Consider the following 18,715-nt stretch of genomic DNA (forward strand, 5'->3'; position numbering starts at 1 on the left):
ATACCTTGCTATGGTTTATTATCAGAAACAAAATCAAATTTTAAGCATTTGTGTATGCTGTATGGTCTTCTGCTTTTACATGAGATATGCTCTAATGTATTGTTTAGTACACAAACGATGCTTAACTCTCTTCCTCTCACCCTGCAACTGCCCATCACTTACAAAAATCCACACACATAAAATAGTTTTAAGTTACTAAGAGCTCCAGAATAACTAGCTGGGAGATTGAGAAACCTAAGTCCTCAGTGTTGCAGAAAGACAAATAACTTTTTCAATGCTTAAAATTAAGTAAACAATACAGTTACAATTCTGCCTTCCCAAGGAAGCATTTAGATCCTGGATTTTATTTAACTGATGTAAATTAAACAAAACAACACCCCTTTCTTTTTGCTTGGCTCTGTAATTCTAATGTCACTCAATGAGCTAAGTAGGTTTTTTAAACCTGCATTTTTTATCCTCAGGAGGCAAGTATTGAGTTACTTGTGTTTGTATTCAGCCTACTACATCAATAACAACCACAGACACCTTAACAGCAACCAGTAATCCTCAATGAAACCACCATGCTCTGAAGTTGGTTCCTTTGCATGCTGAGTATGGCTGAATTCATTAGCTAATATTCTGATAATGACACTTTATTTACTACTGAACCATTCTGGATATAATTACACATCTCACTGGTGTGCACAGCATTTTAAAGAGTAAATAATACAAATGCCATGCTTAACAAATACCTGCTTTTCACAGGTATTGACCTTTATTTTCATATATTCTTTACACCTGTTCTGCACATCTATAGTATAGGTTCTAAATCTCTATGGGAGAAAAAACAACTTACCCCAAAAATACAAGGGGAAAGGCAAGTTGTGAATTCCGAGGCTGCAATGTGAAACAAAATGTAACAGCTTACACAAAGCTGGGTTTCATTTTTGTTAACAATACCATTGTATAATACCAACAATACCAGTTCTAGAATATAAGGTGTAGAATAATGCTCTCCAAACCCTGTAAACACATGGCCTTCAAAAGCCAGGCTGTGCTTTCACAGTATACACCTATGATGAACTAGTCATATATCACCTTTGCCTCTGTAAAAAAAAAAAAAAAAAACCTTATTTTTGTATACTCTAAGTTCACAAAATATTTTTTTCTCCCCATCTACATCTAACTTAGCTGCTAAACTAGCAGAAAACTTATTCACAGACACACATCACTAAAACAAGGCATGAAACCCAGATCTACCAAAAATCCATTTCTGGTTCTGAAAAATACTCTTACCTACGCATCAGATGCTGCTACTGCTCCAGAAAGAAGTCAACAGATAAATTTGCAATAAATCTAGTTTGGTATTAAATTGTAAGATGTGTTTAGCATGAAGTTAGGTTCTGCTACTGGCCTCTCTGCTTGGTTATACAAGACCAACAAAATGGAGGGAGGAGACCTTGCAATTTAGACCAACTGAGTCTCAGGTGGTATTAATTACACAAACCCATCTTTGCACAAAGTAAACCCACCTGTGCTATTCTGAATCCATACTGATTTCTTTTATTCACTTTTCTGAAATTTTCAACAGGCAGCCTGTTGAGTCAATATTAAAAGCAGTATATATTTCATCACCCAAAAAAATTCATCCTTCTAGACAAATTTTAATCGAGATTGTATAAAATATTACAAAAGACCATATAATGAAGATTACCACTACCCATTTCTGTTCAAGTTACAGAAAGTACAAACACACCATCGAGTTTTAAAGCTCCTGCAACCTTGGCTTCTTGTCTATGATACTGAAGGAAACACTTCTAACACTTGCAGCAATTGCCTTCCGTGTTATGTTACTCAGGTCACTATTGCCTTTTAATCCCTGTAGAGACTAAGGGAAGGGACAAAACATCTCCACTGCACTTGGCATAACAATGTGGCATTCTTGTTTCTACCCAGCACACAGAAAACAGGGTATCTGGAAAGCCAAGTCAAACTAAAGTCTGGGCCAGCCCACATACTTAGGTCTGCCTGTGCAATTAGAGTAACTTGAAGCAGTAGATACACTTACATACATTTCACGTGTATTTGCACTTCAGATAAAGCTATATTTAATCATTATGAAGGCAGATATCCTGGTGCCACTTCATGCAGACACTGTGCTTAAGAGTTGCACTCTGAGAAACTGAATCAATCCTAGCTGTTAGGAACAAAAATAACTTGCATTTGAAAAGTCAAAGTTTAGCATAACATTTCTGCTAATCATTTTGCTAGAATTCCTCCTTTCCACCTAGAAACCCTATTTGGACAAGAAAAAGCTGACAAAGGGCTGACACTGAAGTCCTGAAAATCCAGAGCTGAAAAACCAAGCCCATGGCAACACATCTATACCCTGATGAAGCAAAACCCAAATGCTCCAGAACCTTCCAACTGCACATCCTTTCCACATTTTACAGAAACAACTTTCACTGTGTCACTTCCAAGCCACAGTTGCTTATTTCTTTGCTGAAGAGAGCCAAACAATTGTCCCTTGTATAAAGCACACAAACCCGAAAACATTGCTCATACTAACTGTGTATTTCTGATTAATTTGAAACCATTTACAACAAGGAAGTAATCATCTTTCCTAGCAGCTAGGAGTTTCAAGAGCACCAAGCTCTTGAGCTCATCTCTCTTAACTACTAAGACACGATTTCTGTCACTGACAGAAAAAAACAAGTGCTTACCATGCACTTATTTGAAACCAAGAAATGGTATGTATGAGAGAGAAAAAAATATTAATGAACACTGTCACCAACTATTTTTGTAAGCATTTTGGCTTTTTGAGGCTCTGCCAAACCTATACTGCCACTTACCAGGCTGGAGTTCATTCCACGGCGTTGAAGAGACAGAGATAACCTGCGCCTCGGAGAACTGCGTGGGGGAAATGGTTTTGCATTTTACTACTTTTATGGCGTCAGGAGAAGGAACGAAAGGGGGGGAAAAAAAAAACATAAAAATGAAAGAGAAGAGAACCCGCTGCCTCCGCGCCCACCGCCGCCTGAGCCGCTCTGAGGTGAGGCCAAGATGGCGGAGAGCGGGAAAGGCACGCGCCCTCCTCTGCCCCGGGGAAAGAATTCTCTGCCGAAAACCACCGCTGGCTTCCCCTGAGGAGAGATCTACCCGTCCGCTTTCAATTCAGTTCTTGGAGAGAGGTCCCAGGCTTGGGGGTTTAGGACAAGGGAGTCTCCAGCCCCCCGCCTAGAGCCCCCGAGGGAGCAGCGGGCGCGGGCACTGCCGGGCAGGGAGGTTCCTGAGGTGCCCCCGGGCAACCACTACTCCAGGGCTTTGCCGAACTCAGCACCTTTGAGAAACGTTTCTGAGTTGTACTCGCTGATGGGGCTATGGAAGGGCGTGTGCCACTTTAAGGAACAATTTGTGTGAAAACCAAAGCGAACTGCCTGCTAATTTCTGCTCACAGCCCCAGTAGATGGCCCTGGACTCGTGAGGCTTTTTACGAGGCAGGCCACAGATATTTTCTCTGAGAACCAGACATTAATTTAGAGGTTAATTAGAACTAGATTCTATTCTAAGCACTTCATTTCTGCCGAGAGGTTAATTCACCAAAACATCAAATAACGCCCTTCAAAGACTACAGATGGTAGTGCAGAAGCAAACCCAGGCCCTACGTGGAGGCAGACGCATTTTGCAGCCCAGCACGAACCCTGTGTACCTTCTCTATTCTTTCAAAATTAAATAAATCCTGGACGGAAACACCTGGACTCTGCCAAAGCCTGTGGTTCCCTCTGGGCACATCCATAATGCTGCTTTAGTTTTTCATGGGAAGCTTCTGATTAGCTCCATTTGCTCTGCAGAGCAGACTAGAGCACTGCTGCTCAGTGCACTCCAGGAGAGGTCTAAAAACCTATATATTTCAGCTTTAAACACTACACTGACAGCCAGGAGATCATTCAAGAGCAGTGAAAACATTCCCTATAAATGATCTTTTCAATATTCTTACCAGGAGATGTCCACCAATCCCACCACACCCCAGAGGCTGCATTTCATCTCCCACTACTGCTGAAATGTTTAATTTTTCTAGGTATTATTTATTATACATTTGTGTTGCTGAAGAATGTAAGACATAGCAACATTTCTGGTTGTTCCAGGAAAATAATTAAAAAAAAAAAAGTTTATGGAAAGGAAGTAAGCTACTACAAAACACTGCAACAGATTATTGTGAATTACATCTTTAAGACAGTATCTCCAGATACTGCCTTTTACTTAAAAAAATCTGTAATTTGAAAAGGTTATTCAATATCAAGCAGTATCAACAGGTGTAGAAGACTCATTTCATAAATGTACAATCTACTACAAAATAATTATCCCTTTCATCACATTTAAAGATTATTCAAAGTTTTGACATGATAAATTTAATTTTAAATGCAATTATTTTTTATATTGAAAGAAGATATCTGCAAATGTTTTTCTAAAAATATGTCTCATACATTCTTCTAACTGAAAAATGCTTCTATAGAAAAATGTGAAGACAATACATGACTAGAATTTAAAATACTGAATTAGCAAATATTGAATTAGTTTTGAATTAGCAAAAAATAAGCACGAGATATATTTTTGATCAGTAGCTTTTGAGGTGTTTAACTAAAACAAAAGGTATCAAGAAGAAGAACAAGGAAAAGCAGCCATGCAAAGGGCAGGTCCTACTTAGAAGAAACTTCAGCAAGACCCTCAGAAGTATTTCTTAAAAGTAATTTCAGCAATCTAGTTTAGCACATCCCAGTCACTTGGGTGTCTCAACAGAACATTTTTAACTTTAGCTTAAATATGAAATGCCAGAAATACACAGAGGTGGGAAATACCATGTTTCTAAGAGGTAAATGTTGAAGCTGAAAACATAGTAAAATAGTAAGTGAAAATCCAGGTAAGAGAACATTCAAGGGGAGGAGAACAAAAGACAAGACAGGGTCTTGGTTTTTTTCTTACCTAATATTCATTCATCTCACTCTTCACTGAATAATTAGAACACTTTACTAAAGTAACTTTTCCTTAAGAACTCTCAAAAAATCACCTTTGCAGTACTAGAGATTGAGACTTCTTGTAAATATTTCCACATCTTAGCTTTTTACTAACAAAAGAATTGCCAGCTTTCAGCTTAAAGTACCAGAGCAGGAAATGTTAGAAATTACAGTGATGAAATGTTTTATGACACTTCTTTTCAAAAAACTTCTCATCTCTACCATTTCCTAAGGCACAACATTCACAGCCTCAGAAGTCTGTCAGTGTAGCATCTTCACTGTAAGACATTAAATAATAATATAATAAACAACATCTGCTTTTTGAGGGGTCACCCTGATAAAAAGATAAAGGTGATAAGTCTTCTGCTGGAATTCAGTTTTAAGTGGGTAAAGCAGGTGGAATGGAAGGCTTTCCTGAGTCATGTACAAGCATCTTGACACAAATATTTTCATTAGAAATGTCAGTGAAAGTGTAAACTGGAGTGGGACCCCCTGATGGAGGAACCTGCAAGCTTTGCTACTCATTTTGCAAAGTGCAACAACCTCTGACAAGGAGTTTGCTGTACCACTAACACCAGGAATATTTCCATATTCTAACTGTAGTGTAAGTGCTCAGTGCACATCAACATAGGAACACATCACTGAGGAAGCATCCATCAGGATGCTCCATCCATGCTGTGTGGGTGCAGTACTAATTAATAAACAATCTAATCCCAAGGTGCAAGCTCTGCAGTGAAGTTGTGGGAGCATCTAGCAAGTGGATGCAAGTGGATGCTGTGAGGCTCTTCCCCTTTGGCAAGAGCTCCAGGTTAACATCCTCAGTGGTATCTCACAATACTCCTTCAAATCCTTCCTCAAAAATCTGTTTTTCAAGACATGTCACCAAAATATTTGCCTAGGTGAGTGATATGCTGACAACACTAACTTTTTTGTGCTTTACAGTAATGCCCATAAATATTTATCAACTTTGTCCACCATCTGTGGCAACAAGTACCTTTTTTTTTATTTTCTGCTTCAAATCCAGTGGCATCTTCATCCCCTGCTGGGACTCAGCCATACATGGACAGGAAGAATCACATTAAAGACAGCTCAAGCAGACTCACCAGGCAACATTCACATGCCTGCAATGCAGACATCACTTAAATGGTCTAAACCTGCCATCCTGTCACTGAAATACAGCAGCAGCCTGATTAGCAACCAAACAGTACATTTTTCTGCAGACATTTGCATTACAATAATGTTATCACAAGGGATGAAGTTTAAAAAGTGAATAGACAGGTCTTACACGATCCTTTTCAAGTGTTCATGCATATTCTGGGGGGGGAAAAAAAGAAGAAACAAATTGAACATTTTCTGTTCTTTATCAACTTGCACATTTTTATTCCTTGCTTCACTGACAGCATGGAACTGCATCAGTTAATAATGAGCCCTGCAACATGCATCAGTATTAAAACCACACAACTTTGGTCACTCTGATATTTTACAAAACTACAATCTTTACTCAGAAAGATTTGGCATACCTCAGAAGTAATTTTAGATTATTAATAATATTACAGGAAAGTGACAAAGAAACAGGTACATATAGGTTTATTGTAACAATTTTAAAAGGCAAGATTGTGCTGCTTGTAATACTTTCCCAGAGAAGAAAATGGAAACACTGTTCGGAGCACTGTCCTTAAACTGGATCAGCCAGATAAGATATGTTGAAAGCTACTTATGAAACACAGTGAGTAATTCACCAATCCTGACAGCAGAAAGTATCTACCACTACTTTGCAAATGGAGAGAACACAATTTAAAAAAAAAAAATTACTCCATATCAGGAACGTTCTCTTCAGGAGATGAATTTTCAGATTTTGATTTCAGGATAATAAGCAGCGAAGTTGGTCAGGAAGTCATTTCACTTTGTGCCACCAAATGTCTAATAATGCTTTAAGCTAGCATTCTGCTAGTTCTGCAAGAAGTTGGGAAAACTGAAGACAGATTTTTGTTTGTACAATTTCTAATGTGGAAAAAAAAAAAAAAACCACAACACATAAAAACCTGACTGGCCCCAAAGTGATGTTGGTATTTCTGTGTAAGTTGACTTTGGTTTTAAACACAGTTAACTGGTAACACAAAAACATTTTCAAAGGCATCTTTTGGATGAAAACATTTTAAAGTGTTTTACAAAAATAAGATATAATAAATTATTTTTTCTAAATTAAAAGCTATAAAATCTATGAACCAAACAACATATAACACTGACACAGGACAAAACACATTACACCAAAGGCTGGTTAATTACCACAGTGGTATGAAGCTTCAAGTAAATCACTAGGCACTTTTTGCCCAAAGAGTTGTCACTCATTCAGTGGAAAAGCCCCAACTGTCAGAAATGCCCAAAACATAATGGCTTAAGCTTTCTAAGATTCTAAACTCCTCAAAAATGTGCAGGTAAAAAGGCAAAGACCCAAAGGGCAGGTATTGTGCTGTGAGATTAACACAGGTAACACCACGTTAGCTGCTTTCCTTACATGACTCTGTTCACCTTAACTGGGGTTCCAACAGGGGGGTTAACAGGTCAGCCCTCTCCACCTTTCCTGGGCATTTCTGGTAAGGCTTCACCTGTCAGCAGAGCAGCAACAGCAGCTCCAGGCACATGGGAAAACAGATGAAAAGAAAGGCTGCAGGGCTGCACACCAAAGAGCAGCAAAAGAGACTTGAACTGGGGTCTAATTTAAAGGGCACTCCTTACATGCAGAACACCAAGCAGTGATAGATGTTAATGCTAATTTGCAACTGTGCAAATGGCCCCAGTCCCCCCTTCAGATGCCCTCAAGATCCCCAGTACCTGGAAGCTAAACATTCCAGCAAACACATAGACATGTGGGAATGTAAGTACCAGCAATGTGTATAAGCCATTAGGAAAAATTGCAATTAAAACACCTAATGTAGCAAATAAAAGTACAAAAAAGGGCAACTAAAGCAAAAAATAACATTTTTAAATACTTTAAAAAACATTACTGATGCTTATTATACTTATATTAAGCACATTAAAATAATTATAGTAGTAAGTATACTTAATATAAGTGTATTGGTTTAAAAGTTAAACCTTTTAGAAAGAAGCAGTTTGTGGCATGATTTTAAAGCAGTTTATTTTTTTGGGAAGTGTAGCACTGGTCAGCCCTGGAGAAATTGTGTCATCTCAATTATGTGCAAAGTTCTCCAGCTGGAAGACCAGGTCTACAGCAGCATCAACATCTGGTACAATATGATCTGGTTCTACCAAACCAGGATCAAACCTAAAATCTCTGTGGCCATGGAACACCGCTTCAGTTATGTTCTCCCTGGTATCCAGGGGGACCTCTGTGTGAGGGTTGTAAACCCCAGTACAAACCAGAACAGACCTACAGTGAGCAGCAGCTGAAGATGCTAATTCATTCTCCCAGCTGGTGTCTATTTCATCATCCTGAGAGAGAGCAGAAGATCCTCTGCCAGCAGCAGCTTTGGCCTGAATGAGGGATTTTGACCCTTTTCTGGAGTTCTCTTCAAGATAGCGATTGTAAAGGTTAGCACCATACACATCAGTCATGAGATTATCTCTGGAAGCACAAGGGAAAAGTTCAGTCAGCAGTGCAATTTTAGTTGGCAAATTTCAGGAGTAGGAAAGATGTTTTTACGGTGTCAACTGAACAGTTTATTTTATGCTCCACAGAACTTTATCTGGAGGTAGGAATAGGAAAACATCCAATCCTACAGCAATTTTATAAGGCCCTTACCATTAAGGTTGACATATGTTAAAAGTGACTAATTCTCCATGTTAAAATTGCAAACCAAGGCAGCGGGAGGGGAAATCAAGGGTAGGTAGTAGCAGTCCATGAATCAGGTCATTATATTTCCAAACATCTTGGAGATTCTGGAACATCCTTTACTACAATAAAGCTTTCTCTCTTCCTATGAAAAGGATTCTGTGATGTGACAGCACACACACTAGCATATGACTGAACTTAACAACCTCACAAATAAATTCTAGCTCTGCATTCCCTAATAACCATCATTTACACAAAGCTCACTGGTGTTACACCAATAAACCAAAAAAACCCAACACCTAACAATAAACCTAACAAAACAAACCACCCATGTAAATTCTGTTTGATTTACACAGCCCACGACAGAATCAGAAAAAAATAATTAAAAAAACAGGAGAAATCTTGGTTGCTTCTACAGAAATTGTATACAGAAAGAGCAAAGTATTACTGATTTTCAAGACTGGAAACAGTGAGGCTCAAAAACAAAAAGGATACCAGAGCACCAGGAATGTTCTGGGGTCCCAAAGGTCTAAAAGGCAAAGTAGTAAGAGCTGTGTAATTTAATTTTTTTGGCTGTCTGTGAGCACTGCCCTGGTGTGCCGGTCAGCCCAAGGCTGCCTTACCCAACAGCATACAGAGTCTGGATGGGCTGTGTCCACTGCCGTGCTGCTGCCTGAGCCCTGATGAGGTACTCTGCATACTGGTAGGTTAGTTTACTGGGTTTCCCCATTAAAGCCTCGTATTTCAAGTCTTTGCCAGTGATCTTCTTGTAAATGTTTTCCAAACAAACCATGAATGTGCCATGTCCAAACCTATGCAGATACAGACAAATAAATTTTATTAGGTGTACACAAAAAAAACAAAAAACCAAACAACAAAGCAAGGCTTTTTTATTTTGTGATCTTTGAGGAATTAATCATACCCTGTAACTATCAAATCTCCCTCCATTTGTATGCAACATTTCCACAGCTGTTGCACCAGAAATTAAGTGCTGTAATGTTACAAGGAGGGCACAACACTTACCTCTTTTTAAGATGTAGCGATGGTCTGTGTGTTACTTGCATTTCAGTTAGGCTTTGAGGGAGCACAGCTGATTTCATGTTACAGAGAGGGTATGGTATTTTTTAGCACCCTGAGGGATACAGGGGCAGGGAATCTGCCCCTTGCTGCTCTCTTCTTCCTTCCTGTTCTTGGTCTTGGAGAGAGGCTCCTGCTCTTTGCTGCAGGCAACTCACCACGTGCTCTGCAGCATCAGACTCCATCAGACCCTGCTCCTGAACCACCTTTGCCACAAGGACATCAGCAACCACTGAAATCAGGGTTTGTATATTTTGTATATATAATAATAATATAGAGTATTATATACATAATAATATATAATAATATATAATAATATATAATTGTATATATTGTATATATTTGTATGGGGTTTTTTTCATCATCCCACATTACACTCTCTTCACTTTTCTATTAAACTTGGTCCAGCTGTAACTTCCAAACTTAACATATCTCTTCCTTATCCACTGGAGAGAAACTGGTTACCCTAATCTAGCCTGAACTATCACCTGTGTCTTCTGCCAATATGATAATGAGAGATGCTCTTTGCATCCCAGTAAGGATATCTGACATGATCTTCCAAGGCAGCAATCCAGTGATTACAATTTCTGTTTCAGTGTATGTTCATATTTTAGGCTGGAGGGAAGGGAGGGGAAACAAAACTACTAAAGAAACTACTTTGTATTAAAATCAAACAAACCCACTACCAGAAATCCTGCCACCTTGTTCTCTGTGTTCTGCTTGGTTTTTCCTGTGTTCCCTAAAACCCTCAGCATATTGTCCTCAGCTCAGAAACTGCTTTCAACCACCAGGGTCAATTCTTTACCCTGCCAGCAGCTGGAGCGTGGAAAAGGAAAATACCAAAGAAGGACCCAATGACATGAAACCATGGTCTTGATAATCTTTTCTTTTCCTTTGAATGGGGACTCTGAAGCCCTCAAGCAAAAATCTCTCTTTCCCTATTCTTCAGGGAGCAGCAAACAAAAAGCTTTAGGCTTAAAAGCAGTTTTTATCTTGAGCATCTGATTTTTTTAATGCAATAACATAGACAGTAACAAGGCAGCACTTGCTGAAAGTGCATTGCTTTAGAGAGGTTTTATAGAAAGCTGAGACCTCCTGTGACCTACCTGTTCTAATTGCACTTACCTTGGGGACTGTGCTTCAGCTACCCACATCAGATCCATGTTACAAGCAAGCACAGGAATATGAGGGTAATTTTCCTGGTGATATGGATTTCCAGGATAGCCACTTGTCAGCAAAACATCTATTATCAGCTGGAGGTTGGTTTCCCATCTGACTGGCTCCCCAAACAAAACAACAGCTATGAGAACAGGAATTACAAAACAGTTACAGAATTAGCTAACTGGGCACCAAATCTCTGACACTAAAACTTGGTCTGAAGAGACTTAATAAGGAATTTGATTTAACTGTGAACTAATATTAACAGTCACATTGACTTAGGGTTTTATTACATACCCATTCATTCACAGAAAATCTCACAAGTTACAAGACCCCACTTCAAAATCTACAGGTTTAAGAAATGTATTTTTTTATTGGCTAAGTTTCCCCATAGCACCACAAAATAGTAACTTCTAAACTCTTTTCCAAAGTCTTCCATACCTTTGTGAATTCTATGTTTACATACAGTAATAAATAAATAGAGATGTTATTCTGTTCATCTTAAAACCAAAATCTGAATGTTGTTTTTATACATTTTTCTGCTCTCCATCAATAATCCGATGTGGATGTTTTAAAATGCTAAAGGCCAGTTTCTACTTTCCTGTACTTTGGATGAGACAGGGTGACTATGGTATGCTGAACAAGATGCTTCTACTACAGCTCTGAAGTGACCACTCTACAAACAAGACTGATTATTTCTGAACACATTAATTCCTTTTCTGAAAGAAGGCAGCAATAGATTATTAAAGGAAGATGAAAAGGAAAGCAGACCTCATCTGCCTTCCAAAATTTCAAAACATGGCTGAAAGCTGCACATATTGAAAAAAAAACAGCTTTATCACACGTGATACATTCCAAAATAATGACAGATGCCATTAACAAGGAAATCTTAAAATTACCTCGGACAACTTTGTGAAAGTGCCCACCAATCTAAAAAGAAATTCTAATAATAAAGAAAAGTACAATTATTTCATCTATTAATAGATAGCTGAAAGTTAAGTAAAGAGAACTGACCCTCGATCTTGGGAAGCTCCACAGCAGAGGGATACTGCAGTAAGAAAAAAAAATATTATCTTTAATCTACAAGACTGAACATCTACTATTTTTAACAGAATAAATTCAAGTATAGCTCCCACCCTTGCCTTCTGCAACACGGACAAGAAAGGCACTCTCTGTTTTAGTAAATACCTGACGTCACTTTAGAAACTTGTATTTTAATTCTGATGTGAAACTCCTGACAAATGGGCAGCAGGCAGCTCCATGTGTTCTGTAGTCACTACCTACATGTGGTTAACTTCTGGCAAGCTATAAAGCTTCAGTTGTTTACTTTACTTGTGGAATAAAGTATGGATATTTATTTTTTCCACAGGAGTAGGAAGCCTGTAGTATTAATATGACATTTGAACAGTTTTTGAAATGTATTTGTGTAACAAATATCTGCTAAACACTTAATGATTTACTCTCTATGGCAACAAATACATGAAGAGTGTCTTAACTCCTACATCTGTATGGCTGAGAAGCCAAGCAGAAGGTGACAGAACCAATACATCTGAGCTTTGGATTCTAGGAACCACAAAGAATTTCTTGACAAATCCACTTCATACAGTGACCCTCAGGACCTCCAGTGCATGTCTGTCCTCAGTGTGTGTACATTCAGTTCTCTTTGAAATTCTGCACAGTTGGGCTGAAACCATACTGTATATACTGCTAATATTTCAATATGTTTAAATAGGGATATAAACAAGAAAGGGAGTCCTTTGGAGAAAAATTAATTATCTGGAAAGCACTAATTTACAATCCAAGCAACCTCACAGCCTAGGAACAACACCAAGACTGATGCAAGAAGCTTGTTTTATCTTCCAGACACCTGAGGAAGCTTGGAAGCTTTCCAAGACAGATTTTTCATTAGGTATCTGTACCAGATTGTTTCCTCACAACCACAAGTTACAAAATCAAAGATAACATTAAAGAATTGCCACTGACAGGAAGAAGCCTATACAGTTGTTATTGAAAATGTTGTAATCAAACAAAGCAGAAAAAACAAAGACAAAATACAATATAAGACCAGCAGCATTACCTCAATAGTTTAAATACTGATCCCATTTTACAGAACTTCATCTAATGAGCAAACAAAGAATTTGAAATCAAAAATACTCACTCACCAGAACGTTGGGTCTCCTGTCATGGTCAACAACATCCAGCAAAGGGTGTTTCTCCCTCAGTGTTTCAATGGTAATAGGCTGACAGAAACCAAGGCTGGAGAAATCCCAGTTAAGGACACACTGCTTGCATTTTAAGATTCTAAAAATCAGTAATTCCATTTAAACAATTTTAGATATGCAGTTTATCTGGTAAAGCAAACTATGTAGGAATGAAAGCAACATAAGAAAGACTGACCTTTTCTTCTGTAAGATAAAAAAGATGATAATCTCATTGTTTATAAAAGGGAGACCTGCGTGTCTGAAACCTTAAGACAAAAATTATATATAAATCTTGCTCAAAATACCAGAAAAAAAACCCCAAGAAGTAACTCTATACCAGCAATATTTCAATATCATCTTTACATAAGCACAAAGAGAAGTGCACGTGGCATCAGGACAACATCTTGTGTAACTATTGTAAGAAAGAGATACAGAGAAAAAGATACTGCCTTTCCGAAGTGCCATTATGCTGCAAATGTGTTGCTACATAAACAACCACTGCAAAGCTCAGACTCTTCCAAACCCCTGGACTGACTGATCAGGTTTAACTGTGCTCTGCAGGTCATGAACACCCAAACAGATCAAAAAAGGAAAGGACCAAAAGGGCAAAAAATAACCTCCTGGTTTCTGTAGTAGTGATTTTCAATGCTGATACATCCCATTAATTCAAACCTTGCTCAGATTAGGTCATCAAACTCAAACTGCTCAGTTGTGTAAAAAGCAGTTTTGATGCTACTCTGAATACTAAGATGACTTCGTACACTGCAGATGGAAACCTATTATACAAACTAAGGCACCTGATTTAATTAACACCACAGGCCATTTGTAAATTTATTTTAAAATAAGTTTATCCTGTATGAAAAGCTGTCTAAAAAAATATACTTTTGTATTTTGTATTCTATCTTGGATTATACTTTTCTCTTAGCCATGCCTAGCAATTTTTGACAGTTAATTGGAATGTTCCTTCAGTAATTTTTTCACAACTTTGTGTTTGAAATAAAGTTTATACTTAAAAGCTGCACATACCTTTTTTACCACGCATTATTTGCACCAACTTTAATTACCTTCCAATAAAGGAAGATGTACAAAAGGGAGATACTGGAATATCTCAATGCAGTCTGAAGCTTTTATACCACTGTTATATCAGCATAATTCAAGTTCTTTTGGGCAGTCAGTATGAAGCAGCAGAATATTTTCAGTTATAGTTCTACCCTTGGTGTTGGTTACACAGCCTGTCAGATGTGATCAGTAACAAAGGGAATGCCATGCTCTCATCCTCAAGACAGCACAAACAGTGTCATTCACATACAACTAAACAAAGATTTCTCTCCTTTTTTTCCTTCCTCATTAAAAACAGACAGAACTAAGCAAAGCAAATACCAATCATTTATATTTGATCCCCAGACCTTGAATAAGGAAAATACTTAAACAGAAAGTTGCTAGGTTTTTTTGTTGTTGTTGTTTGTTTTATTTTAAAGATACTCTTGAGCAATATCAAGAAGTGGTCCTTGTCCAGATACAAGGACACATTTTTCATGGTAACGTTTGAACATCCTCAGGGGACTGTGAGACATCATCACTTGATCTTGAGAAATCTGTTTGGGATTTAAAAACAAAAGGTGTCTGTTGCTTCTCAGAGAAGTTATTTATATGCAAATTGCATTAGCAGGTGTGACAAATTCTGAGTGACAAAACAATCATACATTGTCCATCCAAACCCCTACTCTATCGTTTTCTCCCCAAGTTTCACAGACAATATATTGATAATATGCCAGAAAAAAGACATTACTGACAAATTGTGATACACATCCTTTTCCACTTTCAGAATTACTCTATTCAACATAAAACGGTTTTTTTCTCCCAGTTTTACAGAATCACCAAAACAAATAGGAAAAAAGAATAACAACCATCCTGGTTCCAGTTGTGGCACCTCTGCTAGACTGCAGGATTGATTTAATTGTATCAGAGGCTTTCATCGTTTAGTTTATATATTCCATTCCTTCAAAAGGTATAAAACCAGCATTTCTGAGACTATTATCACTACTTATCACCTTTACAGGTCGAAAAAAGAAAAATATCTGAGGTGCCATTTCACTCATGATGCACAGGATTTTATTGCTACAGCCATGTGTGCTGTCCCCTTCTGAAACAAAAGGCACTGCAGAACTGACTCAAGGGCTTCCTCTCAGTAATGCTCAAACACAGTCTAAAAAAATGGAGAAGATGGAGAGATGAAGTTTTAACACACTGGCACCAAGAAAGTGTGAAGCTCCTGTCTTGCAGACTATCACAGAAGACATTTGGCTTCCTAGAGAAGAGTTTCATGTCACTGGTATACATATTGCTTTGTTCAGAAGGAGCAAAATATAAATAATAATAATAATAATAATAATAATAATAATAATAATAATAATAATAATGATGTTGCAAAAAATACTATTAGCTTTACCATTGGAGAAATCAGTACCTTTATACCCAGGGAAATACCATTTCCTTTGGACAGTGGTTTTTTTACTTTTCAAATACCTCCAGCAAAGCATTTCCTATGGCTTAAGGGAAAAGCAAAACTGATCTAACTGAGCAGTATTTGGTGGCAGATAATACATTTGACACCTTCACCATAATTAACTAAAGAAATAAGATTTAAGCTACTCACTGGAACTCCCAGTAGGTGAGACAACTGATCAGCTTTTTTCTGGCGGAGGCAATTCCCTGCATTGGTGACAAATACCACAGGCACCAAGAATTGTCCCTGAGAATTAACAAGCTTTTGAAAGGCAGTTTTGGCAGCTGGGATTGGAGTCTTTCCTCGTACCAGTACACCATCAATGTCAAAAAGGAAACCAAAGGATGGCAGTATGTTGAGCTGAGAGAAGGAAATGAAAAGAGAAAGTTACATCCCTCACTTATACCCCTGTGATAAAGATTACAGTAGCTAAAACCCAGTTTAAAAAAAAAAAAAAAACTCCACAGAGAAGGAATGGATCTTTAACTTCAGACATTTTAATGTGCCTTATACAAGACATACAAAATACCTACTGTAAAAAGGAGCACTACAGCTCCCTTCTGCAGACAGCCTGATGAGTCCTGCCTTTTTTTTTTTTTACAGGCATTTCCAGAACACTTCAGAAGATTGGGACAAATTGAGTTAAATTGATAGGAAGAGGTACAAACCCCACACTGCTGTGGCAGCAAGTCACACTTTTAATTCACTCCACTCTATTTCAATGCACAGAATACTAACAAGATAAACTACTAACAACAACTCCCTGACAACACGTTTAAATGCTAACATCGTCCCTGCTGTCACTTGCACTTCTCCAGCACACAACAGGTAAGACTACAGCTAAATAAATTGCACTCCTTCTACATTGCTTCAGCTAATTCCTTAATTTTAGATATGTCAAACTAATCCTATTGTTGGAATCTCCTTAAAGAAAGATGCTGGTCTATTACTAACATTTAACAAGTTACTAACACTAACAAGTAAAGAACTTGACTTCATGGGCCCAGAAAAGGAGAACAAGGCTTACTGGGAGTAAGAAAGACAAGCTGGGTGAAAAGCCTAAGGGGTGGAGACAGCAAGAGGATTCTCAGGCAATGAAACTGTTCCTAATTCAGGCTGGAAAGGATGGACCAAATAGGGTGTGTTATCTAAAGTTAATTTCTCTCCCAAGAGAATCGTGGGAACTTGGGATTTAGGATCCCCTCTTTCATCTTCTGATGAAAAAGCAGCAAAGAGCTTGAGCACTGAGGCTGAAGGAGCTGAGGAGGAGAGGTGCAGACAGGACTGCAGCCAAGGGAGGTGGGACAGTCCTTGCTGTGCATCCCCGGGCACAGACCCACAGCAATCCAGCCCATGGCTTCCCCCATGCAGGGAGGAGGGAACATTGCCTATTTAAACAGCACTTTGTTGCTCATCAATTTTTCATCTACATCTTCCCAGCAGCTGGGCAGAGCACAGAGGCAGACAAGGCCAGGGCCACCAAGGTGTCAAGGGGATGTGGCTGCAGCAGAGCCCAATGGCCAACACCTGAAATCCATCCTGTTATCACCGATTTTAACAGCTCATAAACAAAACTGCTGCAATAGCTTCACAAGTTCTGCATCAGCAATAACCCAGGTGCTGTGGAAGTGGCATTGCAGGATGGCTGATGGAGAGAGCACCCAGCTCAGGCTCTGTGAAATTACTGTGATAATTAAATTGTATTGTAACAGTAAACACAGCTCTTCACATTAATTCTGCTGTCTGTAAGCAGTGCGGGTTACAAATGTGAATTTTAAGCGAGTAGCTGTAGAGGGGGAAAAAAAAAAAGTCTTTTGCAAAGTATACAGAGGAGCACAACACCAAAAAAGGGCTTAAGTGCATCTTATTAACAGGGAAATACAGAAATTAAAAGCACTTTTTCTTTCCTTTTTAGCCACAAAGGAACACCCTTGGCGACACACAAACCTGGAGGGCTGCAGCAACAAAGGGGAAGGGACGAACCCCCGTGCGCGGCCGTCGGGACTCACCACCCTTCCTCTCCCGCACCCACCCGAGGCAAAGGCCCCGCGGGAGGGGGCACGGGGGGCTGGGCAGCGGGGGAGCCCCCGGACCCGGCTCCCAAGTCCCGGGCGGGATGGAGTGGGACGATCCCCGAGGGTCGGGCAGGCCCCGCCAGCGGCACCCGCGCTGTGCCCGGGCCGGGCCTGGCACCCCCGGAGGCCGCGCTCCGCCCAGCCCGGGCTTCCCGACACCGTTTGGGTTTCGCTCCGACCCGCCCCGGCACCGCCGCCCGGCACCCAGCCCGCTCCCCTCACTCACCTGACGGGCACCGCCGCCCCGAGCCGCTGCCACCGCCCCGGGGCGACTCCTAAGCAGAGCGCGGAGCGGGGGCAGAGAGCGGCCCATGATGGACCCGGTGGACCCCGCCGGACCGGACTGCCCTACCGCGGCTGTACCGCCCTGCCCCGGCTGTACCGCCCTGTCTGGCTGTACCGCCCTGCCGTTATACCGCCTTGCCCCCTTGTACCACCCTGCCCTGTTGTACCGCCCTATCCCGGCTGTACCGCCCTGCCCCGGTTGTACCACCCTGTCTGGCTGTACCGCCCTGCCCTGTTGTACCGCCCTATCCCGGCTGTACCGCCCTGCCCCGGTGTGAGCTCATCAGGCAGAGCGGAGCAACCTGCGGTGACCTTAGAGGGGAGGTGCAGGGGCACAGCGGGCTGTGTTGCTGCGACTTCTCCCGGAAACCGGGCTGGGAAGCGAGAAACGGAGCAGAAAGCCTCGGCAGTCAGTGGGTACCTGCAGAGCCGCCGATCCACTCACAGCCCTTGTCCTCCAGCACCCTCCCCCCTTCCCTCCGGCTCCGCGGACAAACTGACCATCCAGAGGTGGCACCGCACTCACCCAGATGAGGATTTCCCTCTGCACCACTTCACCCGGGGAGCCTTAAATCAAAGAGAACTGAGGGCACTCCTGACACACAAAACTGCTGCAGGGAACAGAACGAGGG

At 40.2% G+C, this 18,715-nt stretch overlaps 1 protein-coding gene across 4 annotated transcripts; it reads right to left on the reverse strand.

Moving 5' to 3' along the window:
• Positions 1–6,380: 6,380 nt before the first annotated feature.
• LOC103525244 (haloacid dehalogenase-like hydrolase domain-containing 5) lies at positions 6,381–18,155 on the reverse strand. Of its 4 annotated transcripts, XM_030458716.1 has the most exons (9): positions 18,025–18,155; positions 15,874–16,083; positions 14,700–14,812; positions 13,179–13,272; positions 12,031–12,064; positions 10,984–11,158; positions 9,405–9,593; positions 8,380–8,574; positions 6,381–6,992 (listed from the first exon to the last, which is right to left on the reverse strand). In XM_030458716.1, the coding sequence occupies exons 1-9, from the start codon at positions 18,109–18,111 to the stop codon at positions 6,923–6,925; spliced, it is 1,167 nt and encodes a 388-aa protein (XP_030314576.1). In that variant the 5' UTR covers positions 18,112–18,155; the 3' UTR covers positions 6,381–6,922. The 4 variants fall into 4 exon arrangements, with proteins under 4 accessions (XP_030314576.1, XP_030314575.1, XP_030314574.1 ...); XM_030458715.1 differs by having other exon boundaries at positions 6,381–8,574; positions 10,984–11,134; XM_030458714.1 differs by having other exon boundaries at positions 6,381–8,574; positions 9,417–9,593.
• Between the last annotated feature and the right edge of the window lie 560 nt (positions 18,156–18,715).

This window comes from Calypte anna, chromosome 12, assembly GCF_003957555.1.
Source record: "Calypte anna isolate BGI_N300 chromosome 12, bCalAnn1_v1.p, whole genome shotgun sequence".
In the NCBI taxonomy this organism is placed as follows: domain Eukaryota; kingdom Metazoa; phylum Chordata; class Aves; order Apodiformes; family Trochilidae; genus Calypte; species Calypte anna.

What these genes read in the sequence shown, in the direction of transcription:
- LOC103525244 (XM_030458713.1), bottom strand. Translation starts at nt 18,111, where the DNA reads ATGGGCCGCTCTCTGCCCCCGCTCCGCGCTCTGCTTAGGAGTCGCCCC. An exon ending in GGAGCTTCCCAAGATCGAGG is followed by an intron (nt 11,159 to 12,030) that starts GTCAGTTCTCTT and finishes CTGTTCTCATAG; the next exon opens with CTGTTGTTTTGTTTGGGGAG. An exon ending in GCTGAAGCACAGTCCCCAAG is followed by an intron (nt 9,594 to 10,983) that starts GTAAGTGCAATT and finishes GTATCTGCATAG; the next exon opens with GTTTGGACATGGCACATTCA.